Source organism: Penicillium paradoxum (assembly GCF_028828445.1).
Source record: "Penicillium paradoxum strain IBT 22861 chromosome Unknown utg000005l_segment0_segment0, whole genome shotgun sequence".
Classification (NCBI taxonomy): Eukaryota; Fungi; Ascomycota; class Eurotiomycetes; order Eurotiales; family Aspergillaceae; genus Penicillium; species Penicillium paradoxum.
In genome coordinates this window covers 3,888,116-3,902,578 of record NW_026643183.1, presented here as the reverse complement: position 1 = coordinate 3,902,578, position 14,463 = coordinate 3,888,116, and the positions used below count along the sequence as shown (strand labels likewise).

General features: G+C 48.8%; 5 protein-coding genes across 5 annotated transcripts; 3 read left to right on the top strand and 2 right to left on the bottom strand.

Annotated features, from left to right (window-relative positions):
- Nucleotides 1-107: 107 nt before the first annotated feature.
- On the bottom strand, nucleotides 108-1,791 carry N7457_006389 (putative MFS multidrug transporter; the record flags this gene model as incomplete). The annotated part of the gene is made up of 3 exons (XM_057177433.1): nucleotides 108-678; nucleotides 736-1,553; nucleotides 1,609-1,791. The coding sequence occupies 3 exons, from the start codon at nucleotides 1,789-1,791 to the stop codon at nucleotides 108-110; spliced, it is 1,572 nt and encodes a 523-aa protein (XP_057031735.1).
- Nucleotides 1,792-4,573: 2,782 nt separating this feature from the next.
- N7457_006388 (putative glycosyl hydrolase) lies at nucleotides 4,574-5,647 on the top strand (the record flags this gene model as incomplete). Its single annotated transcript, XM_057177432.1, has 1 exon — nucleotides 4,574-5,647. The coding sequence occupies one exon, from the start codon at nucleotides 4,574-4,576 to the stop codon at nucleotides 5,645-5,647; it is 1,074 nt and encodes a 357-aa protein (XP_057031734.1).
- Nucleotides 5,648-5,972: 325 nt separating this feature from the next.
- Nucleotides 5,973-6,385, bottom strand: N7457_006387 (uncharacterized protein; the record flags this gene model as incomplete). The annotated part of the gene is made up of 2 exons (XM_057177431.1): nucleotides 5,973-6,203; nucleotides 6,260-6,385. The coding sequence occupies 2 exons, from the start codon at nucleotides 6,383-6,385 to the stop codon at nucleotides 5,973-5,975; spliced, it is 357 nt and encodes a 118-aa protein (XP_057031733.1).
- A 2,881-nt stretch (nucleotides 6,386-9,266) lies between these two features.
- Nucleotides 9,267-11,015, top strand: N7457_006386 (cation diffusion facilitator family transporter; the record flags this gene model as incomplete). The annotated part of the gene is made up of 4 exons (XM_057177430.1): nucleotides 9,267-9,345; nucleotides 9,402-9,448; nucleotides 9,502-9,588; nucleotides 9,648-11,015. 4 exons carry the CDS (start codon nucleotides 9,267-9,269, stop codon nucleotides 11,013-11,015), a joined length of 1,581 nt encoding a protein of 526 aa, XP_057031732.1.
- Nucleotides 11,016-11,642: 627 nt separating this feature from the next.
- On the top strand, nucleotides 11,643-13,705 carry N7457_006385 (putative manganese ion homeostasis (Fr); the record flags this gene model as incomplete). Its single annotated transcript, XM_057177429.1, has 2 exons — nucleotides 11,643-11,975; nucleotides 12,053-13,705. 2 exons carry the CDS (start codon nucleotides 11,643-11,645, stop codon nucleotides 13,703-13,705), a joined length of 1,986 nt encoding a protein of 661 aa, XP_057031731.1.
- Nucleotides 13,706-14,463: the final 758 nt, after the last annotated feature.

Sequence of the window (14,463 nt, the reverse complement as noted above, 5' to 3'; positions counted from 1 at the left end):
TTCAGTTGCATATGTACCTTGAGGTATCTGCTATTCCAGCATTATATTACATGTCACAAGGGACCATTATTTTTGTGGGCTTCTAAATAAAAGGGGTACCAAACGCTTCAGACATCCCCCGTTCTGCCATTTTCCTCGGCTGCCAATGCTTCCCTTTCGTCCAGCGTAAGCTCACTCTTGGCCTCCCGGATCCGCACGAAGAAAAGGACAATCAAAAATCCAAATATAGCCAATCCAGTTTGGTACCAAAAGACAGCTTTGTAGCTACGTCGAGGACCCAAGTTGGACGTCTGCGTGTGAACAATATCGGCAAAACCAAGCAAGACAGCAATTCCCATGTGCAAGGTGCAGTTGATCAACGCACCCGCAAGGCCTTGTCTTGCTTTTGGCAAATTTGTTGTGATGAAGACATTGGCGACATTGAAGCTAATGTCAATGCCGACGGTGCCGCATATCATCGCCGGGAACACGAAAGCCCAGTAGTTGCCACCAAGAGGGATAACGGCGAAGAATAATCCAGATCCCACGTAGCCGAGGCATGATATCAACATCAGGATTGTTCCCGGGACTTTGTGGAAGATCATCCCTCCTCCAACTGAGAGGATGAGACCACCAACTCCCATAGGCACAGCCCATGCCACGATTTGCATCGGAGAAGCACCCATGAACTCGGACATGCTATCGATGTGGTTAGTACTAAGCACGGTCCGGTCCAGGCCACAGTGCATGACTTACTAAAGAACCGCATATAGGAGGAATATGCCCAATGTGCCGTATAGGAAGAACAACGCGATCGTGAGAGGTAGCATATACTTAAGTCGGAAAATATCACCAGGGAGCAGGGGATTCTTCACGACCCATCCTTCCACATAAACCATGCCTCCGAGGCAAATCAGCCCAAGAGCAAGGAAAAGAGGAATATATGGCGTCCTCCATCCTTGTGGGGCATATGAACTGTCCGCGATAGCGAACACAATGAGCACTGCCGCCGGGATGGAAAGACAGACACCAGGCCAATCCATCTGAACGCCTAAATTCCTCGTCTCAGAATAGTCACGCGGAATGGAGAAAAGTGATAGCGCGGATGTTATAGCCGACAGGATCGCTCCGAAAAAGAAGTACCATCTCCAGGTGAGATATTCACCGCAAAGCCCGGAAAAGAAGATACCGACGAAGAAACCCAGTGCGGCACATGCTCCGTAGATACTGAAGATGATGTTCTTCCGGGGCCCCGGTCTGTAGGTACTGCCAAGAACCATGATTCCAGAGGGCAGAAACGCGGCTAGAGCAAAGCCCTGCAACGCTCGGCAGATGATCAACATCAGCCATGTCTGCGAGACACCGCATAGAATCGAGGATATGGTGAGCCAGATAGCGCCCCCGCTGTAGATGAGATATCCGCCGAACATGTCAGTCAGCCTACCGAAAATGAGGAGCGTCGAGGTGACGACCAGCGATAATGCGGTAGACGGCCATATTGCAGAGGCTTCGGGGAGGTCGAGCTCTTTGACGAGCGTTGGAAGGAGAACATTTGAGCCTGAGATGTAGTATTCCTGATCAAATGTCAGAATTTTGCCGCATGGCGTAGGACCATCGTTAACGACTTACTGCAAGGATTTGGGACATGAAAATTGAGAGACAAAATGATATTTCAGTCCAGGCGCTTTGGAAGCATTTTGGGCGTTCTCTTCCTAGCTTTTCGAGATCGAAGATTTCTTCATCTATGCTGGTCGGCCCCGGATCGTGTGGCATGGCCTCATCGCTCTTGCCAGGAGCCTCTGATGCGCCCATGATCCTTGTTCAACGTCTTGTATATGTTCTCTGTGCTGAACTCAAGTGCAGATTGCATCTTTTATGTTCTAAAGATTTTTTCAGCCATGGCGGATGCGTGGCCATTGCTAAGCGATGAGGTACGAATAGCTACGAACCGACCCAGTAAAGTGACGCTATCTGATAATTATTATCCGTTTCCAGAAGGCTAATAGAACTTCGCCCACGAGCGAGGCAAAATGATTTGTGGATGAGAACGGATTCCGGGGCTGCTACCCACGAGCGCCAAGACTTTGACTTTTAGCTTCCTGATTAGGAAGTTGTGAGGAGTGGGGCTATATTAGAGGCGACTTAGTATCGGGCCTCCACGGTTTGAATGTCTTCATGTCAACGCTTTATGTAATGTCTAGTGGTCCGCGCGTATTTGCGGAATATATGAGCTTCGCATTCCGCTCCAAAGCTAAGGACTGTTTCGACGTCCTCCAACGGCCCAACGTCGTCTTCTCTTCTCATGATCACCGAATTATAGTTGGAGTGTAACAATCAACAGCAGGGGGGATGTTATATTTACGGCATCTGACATTGCCAAAATGATTGAGGACAAAACTCACTATCGGCCGCTATACGGCTTGATCGAAGCTATGCTTTGACATTCGCCTGACATTTGCCTCGCATGGACAGGCTCTGAGCTGCTCTCCCAGAGCTTGTAGCGCATCTCACTTCATATGCAATCAAAGTGTGACTTCTCACATTCTCTTCATTACAGACATCTTTGATCGCAACTGAGCTTCAGTAACTTGGCTCACGCACCGTCGACTATCTTTGATTCTCGAAAAGAATTAGGTTCCTTCGTTGTTCAAGCTTCCTCAGCCTATCAAGTACCTAAAAGTGCCTCTCAGATATCCTCCCACCCCCTTAGGGCTGAAGAACCAAAGTGAGATATCCCAATAGCTTTAGATCTCTGTGAATAAGGTTGTTTGGTGACTACTTAGTGTGCTACTCAGTGCAGAGCGTTAATATTTGCTTTCCGTCCAATCTAGAAAACACCCGATAAACAAGAGCTTCCCCTTCCATTCTGATCGCTTCACATCCTGATTCATTATAAGTGCGAGCCCGGCAGCACTGTTCCATCCGGTCTTTATAACAAATATGTAGCGCCCATTCTCCATCAGGCGTTAGAAAAACCATCAAAGCCAAGGTGCTTCTCGCAAGCGTACAAGCATTGCTAGGAAGTTGGGCGTATGCCAAGCTTTACGGGGAGGAGTTCCACCCGTCTGATATTCCCACAACGGACGGTTCGAGAGATAAGACAAATATGTCAGCATTCGGCGCTTCCATCAACAGATTTGAAATACTCCCTCGGTTCAGCAACCCGACTCAACCAACTAGTCCAATCCTTCAAGAAAATCTCGATTAAGAGGTTGATGAAAGCAGAGTCTGTTTGATGAGACATGGGGATAGAGGAAGCCCAGTGCTTGTGTATGACTAGGACATGAAATATCTGAAACTACATCTAGCCTCTGGATAGTAGCCTGAAACCTGAAGCAGAATAGTGTCTGATGAGCGAGAAGAATGCCTGGATGACCGGGAATCATTCAAATATCTATATTGTCTAAAAGGATCAAGGCAGTCTCTCTCAGGATTTGGAGTTGCTTCATCTTTATCCACTTGAAACCTACCGGGATGTTCCACCTTGGGTGCTTTATAGCCCGACAATAAGTGACAAGAAGGGTCAATATATCTAACCCGGACGTGTATTGATTTAACCGAACAACATCCTGCCGATGAAACCTTGAAGTGGCATCATGATGTTCCACTGTACGGGGGAATACAAGGGCAGGGAACACTCGCTGGGCGCAATCGGCCGATACCGCGAGTGTTAGCAATCCTTTCGGATCCTCGGCTCCGGTTAAGTATCTATGGGTTAATTGATACCGAAGGATCCATGTTTTTTTTTCCTTGCAAAAAAAGAATTACTTGCTGCTTTGAGAGACGAGAAAGCAATGTGGGAGGCTATTAGGGAGAGACGATAATAATTGGTTCGATCAGTATAGCTCCTGGGGCTGGAATTATGTAGAATCGAGCCCACCAAACTATAGCTGACAGCACGGAGCAACTAGTCCCTAGTACATATGCGGATGTCACTCAAAGATCAAAGAGCACCCAGTAAATGTTGTGAAGGAAATGCCATGGGCTGGGGATATCAGCAGGAGATCCACAGTGCGGGGTAGAAAAGAACGATGCGATCATGCAATATGCATTCATTCTGAGCATTACCAACGCAGAAAAAGAAAGAATTGCTTGATCAGATCAGCTTTAAAGTCGGCGATATCAATAGAAGCGATTCCTACATATAGATCTTTTAAAAGCTTGGCTTCATTCTGCAGGAACTTTAAATGGATGAGCAAAATCAACTGTCCACGGGTACCCGTGTTTAACGTCAAATGATAAAGCTCACTCCTACTACCTATCATCTGTCAGTTTACACCAAAACACAGACTGAATAGCATTAGCCCCCTTTTCCCTGAAAGAAGTGAGATGAAACAGGCAAATTAAACAACGGAGGACTCGATTGACAGATAGTAACCTCATGCGGGACCTTCCCCTTCCGGGAAGTCTTCAGTGTCGATCGATGTAACACCCCCCTCTACGGCCTCAACAACTCCCCAGATTGAAGACGAACAATCTAGATAATACATGACGATGCTAGTGCTGAAAGGGTGCATAAATTGCGAGAGTCACTATATTATGTAGACAATGGTTACCACCCGGGCAGAGTTGGTTTAAAACAGCAATCATCACAATGAAGTTCTCCACACAATTCCTCGTTCCTCTCTTCCTGTCCCTAGCACCTCATGCCACGGCTGCTTCCTCTGATCTGGAAGTGCAGGTCGGACACCATGTGATCTTTTCTTACGCCGGTCTTGAGCCACCAGCTCAGCTGCTCGACCTGATCACAGCTGGCAAGGTCGGAGGTGTCATCCTCTTTGGCGAAAATGTCGGCGACAACCTTGTCGCCACAGTAGACACTTTGCAGTCAACCTACGCGCAAAGCCCTTACTACTCCGGTAGTCCATTGTTTATCATGACCGACCAGGAGGGTGGAAAAGTCCGTCGGTTGCCCGGCGGACCAGAGCAGAGCGCCAAGCAGATCGGCCAATCGGCCGATCCAGAAGCAGGAGCGACGCAGATGGGCAAAGATGCTGCAGCTGTCCTGAAGACCTACAAGAACAACGTCAACCTTGCGCCAGTGTTGGATGTGTATCACGAGGAAGGCGACTTTGCCGACAGATACGGGCGCTCGTTCGGAAGTTCATCAACCCTTGTTGCAACATGCGGATCGGCATTTATCACCGCGCAACAATCCGCCGGTATCGTTGCTGCTGCCAAGCACTTCCCCGGTCTTGGTGGAGCTGGCACAACTGAGAACACAGATGAGCAACCCGTCACTATTGATCGTACCATCGAGCAGATGCACAAGATCGATATGGCACCCTACCGCAACGCAATTGCCGCGGGTGTGGATATGGTCATGACTTCGTGGGCTATCTACCCCGACATAGACCCCAAATATCCTGCTGGACTGAGCAAAACTATCATTCAGAACGAGCTGCGGGACAGACTTGGCTTCAAGGGTGTCACCATCACCGATGCCATTGAGGCTGGTGCACTGGCTGCCTTTGGAGATAGTGGCAACCGTTCATTGTTGGCTGCGCAGGCTGGTATCGATATCTTGCTTGCAGCTGCGCGGGACGTCACCCAGGGAGAAGCAGTTTTCAATGCTTTGCTTGCTGCGTTGAAGGATGGATCTTTGGACAAGAGTGCATTTTCTGCTGCGACTCAGCGGATTTTGGATGTTCGGAAGAAGCTTGTTTAAATAGATATTTCTATATTGAGGTAGACTGGGGTAGTGTAATCTGGGAAAGTATCAAATTTGAACAAAGAGCATTATTATTGAACTCGCATCGCTTGCCTTGGTGGCTCCCATTAGACCTGTTCTTCGTAATTCCATGACTCAATAGGGTCTTGAACTAATGTCGGGAATGTACTCATTCTTCTATCTTTTCGATGTCGGGTTGAGAGCACTGGCGTCGTCGCACTCGAAGATCTCCACAGCCGAAGACAAAAAAGACCAAGTGAAACAAGCTGTTTAGAGAGAGGAGGTTAGCATTGTAAGTCCAATATTCATCAAGCAGATGAACCTACCCAGTAAGTATCATCAATGCTGCGCTTGCGATTCCAACGGCACGAACGTGGAAGTCATCCCTGTTCGTGGAATTTACCCAAGCAACTGCCACAGAACCAAAGACGGCGATAATCACCGTAATGGCTGCTGCTATGAAGTCAAACACAATGAAGAAAGCAGGATGGAGCTCTTTCTTGGCTAGAAGGAAAATGATATGGATCAATGACCAGAAGACAGCGACAGCAGTCTAAGAAGCTCGGGTTAGACAACTTGTTCTCTCCCAGCATCAGGCGATCCACGTACCACTGCAAGTCCAACACAGTCGACAATTAGACCGAGACAGATTATTGCCACAATCCCAGTAATCAAGCACACAAGTCGTAGAATCAGTCTGGAAGCACCGAGTGGGGATGAAAATGCGCTGGTCATTTTGTAATAAAAGGGCAAAATTAGATGCCTAGGGAGAGTGTGTAGTAGATGAAGTCGAAACAAACTCCACAAAAAGAAAGCATGAAACGAGAGATTGTAGCTTGATATAGGCTACAAATCACAGTTATATTTGAGAGAAGTGGCAGTGCTATCCCAAATGATGCCTCAAGTTTCCAATGGTCCGTATCTACATGTAGATATCAGGCACCAAAGAACCGAATATCAACATCGCCGTCTGGAGCCTCTCAAGAGGCTCTATGTGATCAGCGAATCAGCCCATAATTTGCTTTTGACTATGAGCGCATCTAATATATCGAGCAAATTGACTACACCTATTTTGGGCAGAGCGGCTCAGCCTTGCACTACAGATTAGATTAATAGTAGCATTCTCGAGGGATTCATCGGGGCCTTGAATGCAGATCATCTTCCAAGCCTCTTAGGCACAGCCTTGATACATCTGACGTGGGCAACCGGAAGTTCTTAGGTAATTTAGGTAATTTGTTGATCTGTCCATCGAAAATTGTCAATTCTGTTAGTTGAAGGCAAACAATAACACTATCCTTGTATCCGTAGCTTTCTACCTTTTCTTTTCTATATTCATAGTCTTCTGCTCAGCATTTCTTTGGCGTGGCTCGTCATCACAGGAAGATGGACTCCACTTTCATCATCGCAGCCCTTTTGGCCCCCGATCTTCCCATCTGGCCCCGACTCGCTACCATTGTTTATTTATGGAATACGGGGTAGTTTTCAATGAGCTCAATGGCTGAGGGTCCTCTCTCTGGTCACAATATCTAGAGGTGTATGCAGTACAACGACATACTTTGATATCCTCACTTGGGACTTTATACCCTGAGAGGCACATATAGACAAAATCGGTCTAGCATCTGATAGTCCATGTAGAAGAGAAATCTTAATTTCAAAATTGGCATGCCCATAACATCTGGAGTCTTTCGGATGTCTCATTTTCCGACGATGCATTTTTGGGGCGTTGAGAGGGTTGGTTGTGTTTTCTCGGCACCTGGGAAGTGAGCTACATACGTCTAAATTGAGAATGTGAAGGCGAAAGTCACTTTCTAAACATACATTTAGCCGCAGTAAAGACGACCACTACCGATCTATCCAGGGACTGTCTTTAGGCTATTCGAATAACAGACACTCACACGGATAATCTTACATGCATATGGACTACTTCAGTAGTTGGTTTCGAGATGTGCAAAAATTGTTGGGTACCATTGGTATATTCTCGGGCTTCAAAAAGAGTGGACGTCAACCACCAACATCATGGGTGATCGATGCTTTCCCGTTTACTCTGAAGTAAAAAGAGTAAGCAGGAGATGCAAAAAGTGATGACCGACGCAGGGATCGAACCTGCAATCTCTTGATTCGTAGTCAAGCGCCTTGCCATTGGGCCAGCCGGCCTGGTTGTTGTAAGGGCTCAACAATTTGCCATCAAATTCTTGTGCGGAAATGTGGATCCTACAAGAGACCCTATCCAATCATATCCGCACATTACGTCTACGGAGCTCATGCGGCGGGGTGGAGTACCCACATGTGCAAGTCTGCCATATTAGCATCGTGCATCAACGTTGTGTACACCATATAAAGTAACAAAATAGCGTCTCCATATATCTTGTAGCTGTAGAAAGATATTAAGTCCACTCCTAAATTTCAGAATGTGGAATTGGACTGCTTTTCTAGTAGCCCAATAGCTTGTGGGACAACGAAAGAGGTATGAGTCCATGCACTTTACATATGTCGGCAAATATCTGGTTTGCTGCTCCAACTAATGCTTAGAACCTTGGGCAGTACTCCGTATGTGGCGCCTTGTCCATGGATGTGTATGGGCATGAGGGCCGGGTCTAGCCTACATTATACTGGTTTGAAACTGGTTTCAAACTGGCTTGAGTCTGGTGCATTCGCGCGGTCTATCAAAGCAACTGCTTCATATATCACCCGCTATCTGGGGTTGCTATAAAGAAAACGATACCTTCAATGCGTGCACCTGTAGAAAGATGCTAGATATGCTAGGCTGAAAATTAGGGCATGTAAATTGTGCGATATCCCAATATCAAGGTTCTTTGGAGCTTAGCGAGGCGAGGACCTTAGGAGCTAGTAGTATAAGTGGGTATTGACAGAGCAGAGGTTTGAAATAGCGGTATAGCTGCATTGGTATGTTCCACGGGAACTTGTTCGTTTCGAACTCTTTGTTATACGCGTGTCCGACACACCCAGTCCCTTAGTGTTGTTCTTTCATGGAGCTCAAGGTCTCAAATATATACATATCTAGATCCGGTCAAAGGGAATTTCATTTGGGACATTGAGGATTGGATTTTATTCCAGATGAACATCGGAAGTGCAGCTACTCCGTAGTTGATTCTGAACCACCAAAGCCTCCAAGAATGCAAACAATAAAGTCCGTCCAATGGGAAATTTCCCCCAGGGCTAGGCCGATCGGATGCTCACGAACGCGGTGGGGTCGAGGATCGCCGAGCTGCTACCGAAACAAGGAAATGATTTTGCTCGTTTTTGCAGCGAAATCTCTGCAACACCTGTAGAATAATTGAAAGCCGAGCTGAATCTGAATTAGATGAACAAAAGGTCCTGAAACGTATGTTGTAACTGAAAGAAAGTATCGCCACCACGGACCAGACCGGAGGTGATTCCGCCTGGCCGTTCTGAGCTCCACTGCGTCAGCGGCCTTGACTCTCCCCGATTCTTATTTTTCGTCCTTTAAACCCCTCCTCCGTCTAACTCCCTGTCGCTCCCTTTTTCCTTTTTTTGTCAATTACAGCTTCTCACACACCTACACCCGATCGGAATCCCATCCCTTGCTATCGTGCGGTGTTCTGACTGAACGCGCCGCGAATTTCGAGCCACCGTCATGGGGCTATCCAAGACGAACAGGATCTTGATCCTGCTGGTCATTGATACAGCATTTTTCTTGCTTGAATTAATCACCGGTGAGCGACACTGGAGCTTGAACGACTGCGACCGGAGTGTTCTGACTGTTAGCTAGGTTATGCCGTTCATTCCCTCGCCCTCGTGGCCGATTCCTTCCATATGGTACGCCACTATCTACGCAATTGCCTACCGACTAAAGCTGACACAGCAAATAGCTTAATGATGTACTGTCCCTGTGTGTTGGTCTATGGGCCGTGAAAGTCGCAAACCGGGAGACCACCTCCAACACCTATACCTATGGCGTAAGTTGACGTCAATCCTAGTATTATGGGGCTATCTGACAAATCCGCGCTGTATGCAGTGGCAACGAGCAGAGACACTTGGTGCTCTGGTCAACGGCGTATTTCTAGTTGCTCTTTGCATGTCGATTTTCTTGGAGGCAACTCAGCGATTGGTGGAGCCCCAGGAAGTGCAAAATCCTCGATTTGTCTGCATTGTTGGGTGTTTCGGTCTTGCTTCCAACATCATCGGTTTGGTGCTCTTCCATGATCACTCCCACGGACACGGCGGCGGCCACGATCATGGCCATGATCACGATCACGATGAGCATGAGCACGACCACGATATCGAGGCTGGGGGTTACATCGACCACGAGCACACTGAGATTGCCGCCCATAGCTTAGAGAGGACAATCCCTGGCGCTGGAGGACCCGCAGGCTTGGCACCAAACTCGCTCACCCAAACTACTACAGAGCCATCCAGCCCCCGCAAACGGCGCGACACCCAGACTCGCGGCGCGCGGACATACAGCACCTCAGGACGTGTATTCGTGAGCGCCGACGATATTCCCGTGCTCCCAGAGAGACTCAGACAAGGAATTATTGCGGCCAGCCAATATCGTAATGAGCAATCGTCAGACTCGGAGAATGGCCATGACGAGGACGAGATTCCTTCCGAGCGTTCAGGTCTCCTCAGTCACCGGGATCGCACCACCAACTATACAGACGAGGAGGGCGTCCCAGTTAAAATCCACGATCACCGCGATGATGACGTTCACAAATCCCACAATCATGCACAGCCCAAGCCGAAGGACCAAAAGAAGGGCCACAGTCACGACCTGAACATGCGCGGTGTCTTCCTCCATGTCGTGGGAGATGCGCTTGGAAACATCGGTGTGATTGTGTCTGCGCTTGTCATCTGGTTGACGGACTACGAGTGGCGTTTCTACGTCGACCCGGGCATCTCCCTCGTTATCACGCTCATCATCCTTGCTTCCGCCATCCCGTTGTGCAAAGCCGCTTCTCGTATCCTTTTGCAGGCCGTGCCCCCTGGCATGAGCATCGATCATATCAAGGAGGATATCGAGCGACTTCCCGGTGTCATTGGTTCTCACCACCTACACGTCTGGCAACTGAGCGACACCAAGATTGTGGCTTCGCTTCACCTCCAGGTGGACACCGAGATCAAGGGCGAAGGATCGGAGAGATATATGCGCCTGGCCAGACAGGTGAGACGTTGTCTTCATGCTTACGGTATTCACTCTTCGACCATCCAACCCGAGTTCGCACCCGAGAGTGATGTCGAGGACAATGGCCAAGCATCATCCTCTCGAGGCGATGACCTAGTTCCCAGCCGTGCTGCCAGTGTTAGGGAAGGCGACCCTCAAGCGTGTCTTTTGGAGTGTGACGAGAACTGCGCCCGAGGAGGCCAGTGTTGCCCCAAAAAGTGAACCTAATCCACCCATGAGCAGACTAATCATCCACTTTCTTTTCTCATGTTGTCATACCGATCACCCGCAAACATCTTACCCTCCGGTTCCCCTATTCAGATACCCTATCTCCTATCCTCGCCTACATCTACACAGACTTGCCCTATTCATTCCCCACATTAATCGTCTGCTTTCCTAGAAATGATGGCCTTGATTGGTGAATCATATCGTTTGGATTGATGGCATGGCATGCGGATATATATCCGTTGTATCCTATCGGACTTTCCTTTGCATGTACTTTTACTTATTCTTAATTCAAGACCTGCGAACCTGCTCTCGAAAATGTAGTTCTAAATTTATCCTCCGGACCATGGATCAGCCCAGGGTCTGCACGTGACTGCGCCCCATGTCCGGCAATCGACTCGTCTCGACCCGAAGCTTAAACAATTGTCAAATTCCCCTGTCTCCATGTTGAACATGTTAAGCACTGTCTTCTTTGAATAACTTCGCCATTCATTCATTTGTTTCTTTTTTCTATATTGTATGCGCAGAGCATGACCTGTCATTCCTTTCGTTGAACATCAACCCCGTCTCGTCCGGGGTCGAGCCACCCTGTCACTTTAGCATCGATATCAAGCTAAGCCAAAGATGACATTCGCCTACCCACGAAATACGGGCGCGTCTTCCCTTCCATCCTTCAACCAATATAAGCCGGCAAGATCGCAAAATATTCTCCACCGCGCGTGGGACTCCATTCCTTCAGCAGCTAAACAATGGCTCTCAGTTGGGGCTATCAGTCGACAATTCGGTAGAGACAGTGAAAGTGAAGGGATCAAGACAACTGCGCTCAAACTTGTCAAACGCATATTTACGATCCCTAACGCTATTATTCTACTGTGGATGTTCTCATTCCGGTGGGGCGAACGTACGGTATTCGAGGACAGCATCAACAAATGCCTGTGGGATACCTGGGAGCAGTGGGTAAGTTGACTGCGTGAAATTTGCCGCGATTGAAATTTTTTGCTCTGCATACATTACTGACAGTTGGGTTTTTCCAGCCTCAAGACGCGACACCACATCACATTGCCTTTATCGCCGACCCCCAACTCGTTGATCCCCATACCTACCCAGGTCGGCCATGGCCGTTATCTACATTCACGGTCAAATACACTGACCAATACATGCGCCGATCCTTTTCCATGATACAAGATCACCTCGAGCCGGACTCAGTGCTATTTCTTGGCGACCTCTTTGACGGCGGCAGAGAATGGGCGACAGCTACAAGTAGCAGCCCCGAACCGCGGTGGAAGAAGTACAAGGACTCATTTTGGAAGAAAGAATATGCGCGATTTATCAGGATCTTCTTGGACCCGTGGGAAAAAGCACGATCGCCGCCTGTCGATGGACGAGGCCGGAAAATGCTTGCCAGTCTGCCTGGCAATCATGATCTTGGCTTCGGCAACGGCATTCAGGTACCAGTCCGTAACCGATTCGAGTCCTTCTTTGGGAGCACCAATCGCGTCGATGTGATTGGAAATCATACTTTTGTTTCAGTGGACACGCCCTCGCTGAGCGCGATGGACCAGCCCGATCCATTGACAGGCAGCTCTCCCACTGCCAGCGATGAGAACCACCCTAGCCGCCCGATTTGGAAGGAAGCAGATGACTTCCTGGATAAAATGGCCACCCACAGGGCAAAAGCGGAGACGGACGAGCTACGAATGCTCCAAAATCAGAGTGAGGGACACATGTTTGATTATCGTGTTGTCGATGCTGTCGAGCCTGCCATCCACCACAAGGCGGAGAACGTGAGCCCCGGCTTTCCTACTATTCTTCTTAGCCATGTCCCTCTCTACCGCAAACCAGGGACCCCTTGTGGGCCCCTGCGCGAGCACTACCCACCGTCCTCGTTGGACGAGGAACTGCAAGAGGACGAGCCTAACGCTCTGAGAATTGCCGGTGGCTATCAGTACCAGAATGTTCTGACACAAACCATTTCCACTGAATTGGTCTCCAAGGCCGGACCCAATATCGTTCAGATCTACTCTGGCGATGATCATGACTACTGTGAAGTCTCACACCGGGAATTCAACGGCTCACCCAACGAGATCACAGTGAAGAGCATTTCCTGGGCGATGGGCGTCCGTCATCCAGGCTTTGTTCTCACCAGTCTGTGGAACCCAATTGATCCTAAAACAGGAGCAGCCCTCCAAGACGGATCACCACCTACCATTCAAAACCATCTTTGCATCCTTCCAGACCAGCTAGCGATCTTCATTTACTACCTCAACGTTCTCGGCCTTAGCTTTTGCATCCTCCTTTTCCGTGCCATCTACCGCGCCCTCTACTCCCCAGAACCATCTCCATCCGGTGCCATCCTCCCCCTCTCCGAGCGCCATTCTTTCCCACATCACCAGCATCAAACCTCCGGTGCGTCCAGTTCCACCTTCCCCTCTCTGGGCGGCTTGGCTAGCCGCAACGGCCTGACATCCACCCGCTACGCGGGCACTCCATCCCCGCAAAGTGCTTACCGGGGTGCAGACGACGACTTCGAACCGGCCCCCTCCAAGGACAAAGCTGCATGGCGCCCCGCATCGGGTACCCGCTCCCGCTCAACGGCGTCTCTCGTCGCCCGGGAACTGTACCAGTCCATGAAAAGTGTGGCGCAGGTGGTGCTGATTGTGTATCTCATCCTGATCTGGCGCTGGTAGCTAGTCCGCTGGTATCTCTTTTTTTTTTTTTTCTCTTAGCGAGCATAGACATAATAGACATGCATTCCCATCGGACTTTGCCGTCAATCCAGGTAGTCCTAGCACCTGATGTGATCGTGTGATGTGCTACATAATACTCCGGACTAGCCCCGGACTAAAAACAAATAGAGCTAACTCAAATAAGCTAGCTCCAGAACCGCGCCACTTCTCGCCTAAACCCCCACGTCCTCGGCACATTTTCACCTACGTGTTTCCCGAGTCCGAGACATGGCTAGCCGCGGTCTCTCCGACGATTCTCCGGGAGGGGACGCTCACCCGATAGTTTCGGGTTGTCTGTCCAATCTACGTCTCGGGAAAAATAGCGCATTCGGGCTGGCTTAAGCCAAGAGTTGGGCGTCAGCCGGACAGTCTTAGTTTTTTCTTCTTTTTTTTGCAGGCTTGGTATTGAGCTTGGGGATTTTTTCTAGACCTAGGTGATTAGAGGGTTGTGAATATTCCGCTCTTCTAAAGTGTATTATCACTATATGTGCTGTGTTAAAGCACGATATACTCCGTATCAAATCTCTATTTAGCTTGTAGAGGTACAGAAACCAGGATAGACTGGATACAGAATGGAGCAGGACCATGAAAGGTTTAGTTTGAAAGCCAAACTGAAACTGGTTCGTACATCTGTTCCACGAGTGTATGCTGTATGCTGTATGCTGTATGCTGTAAGCTGTAATTAATGGGGTTTGAGACCTGCCCTACTAAATCAGGCT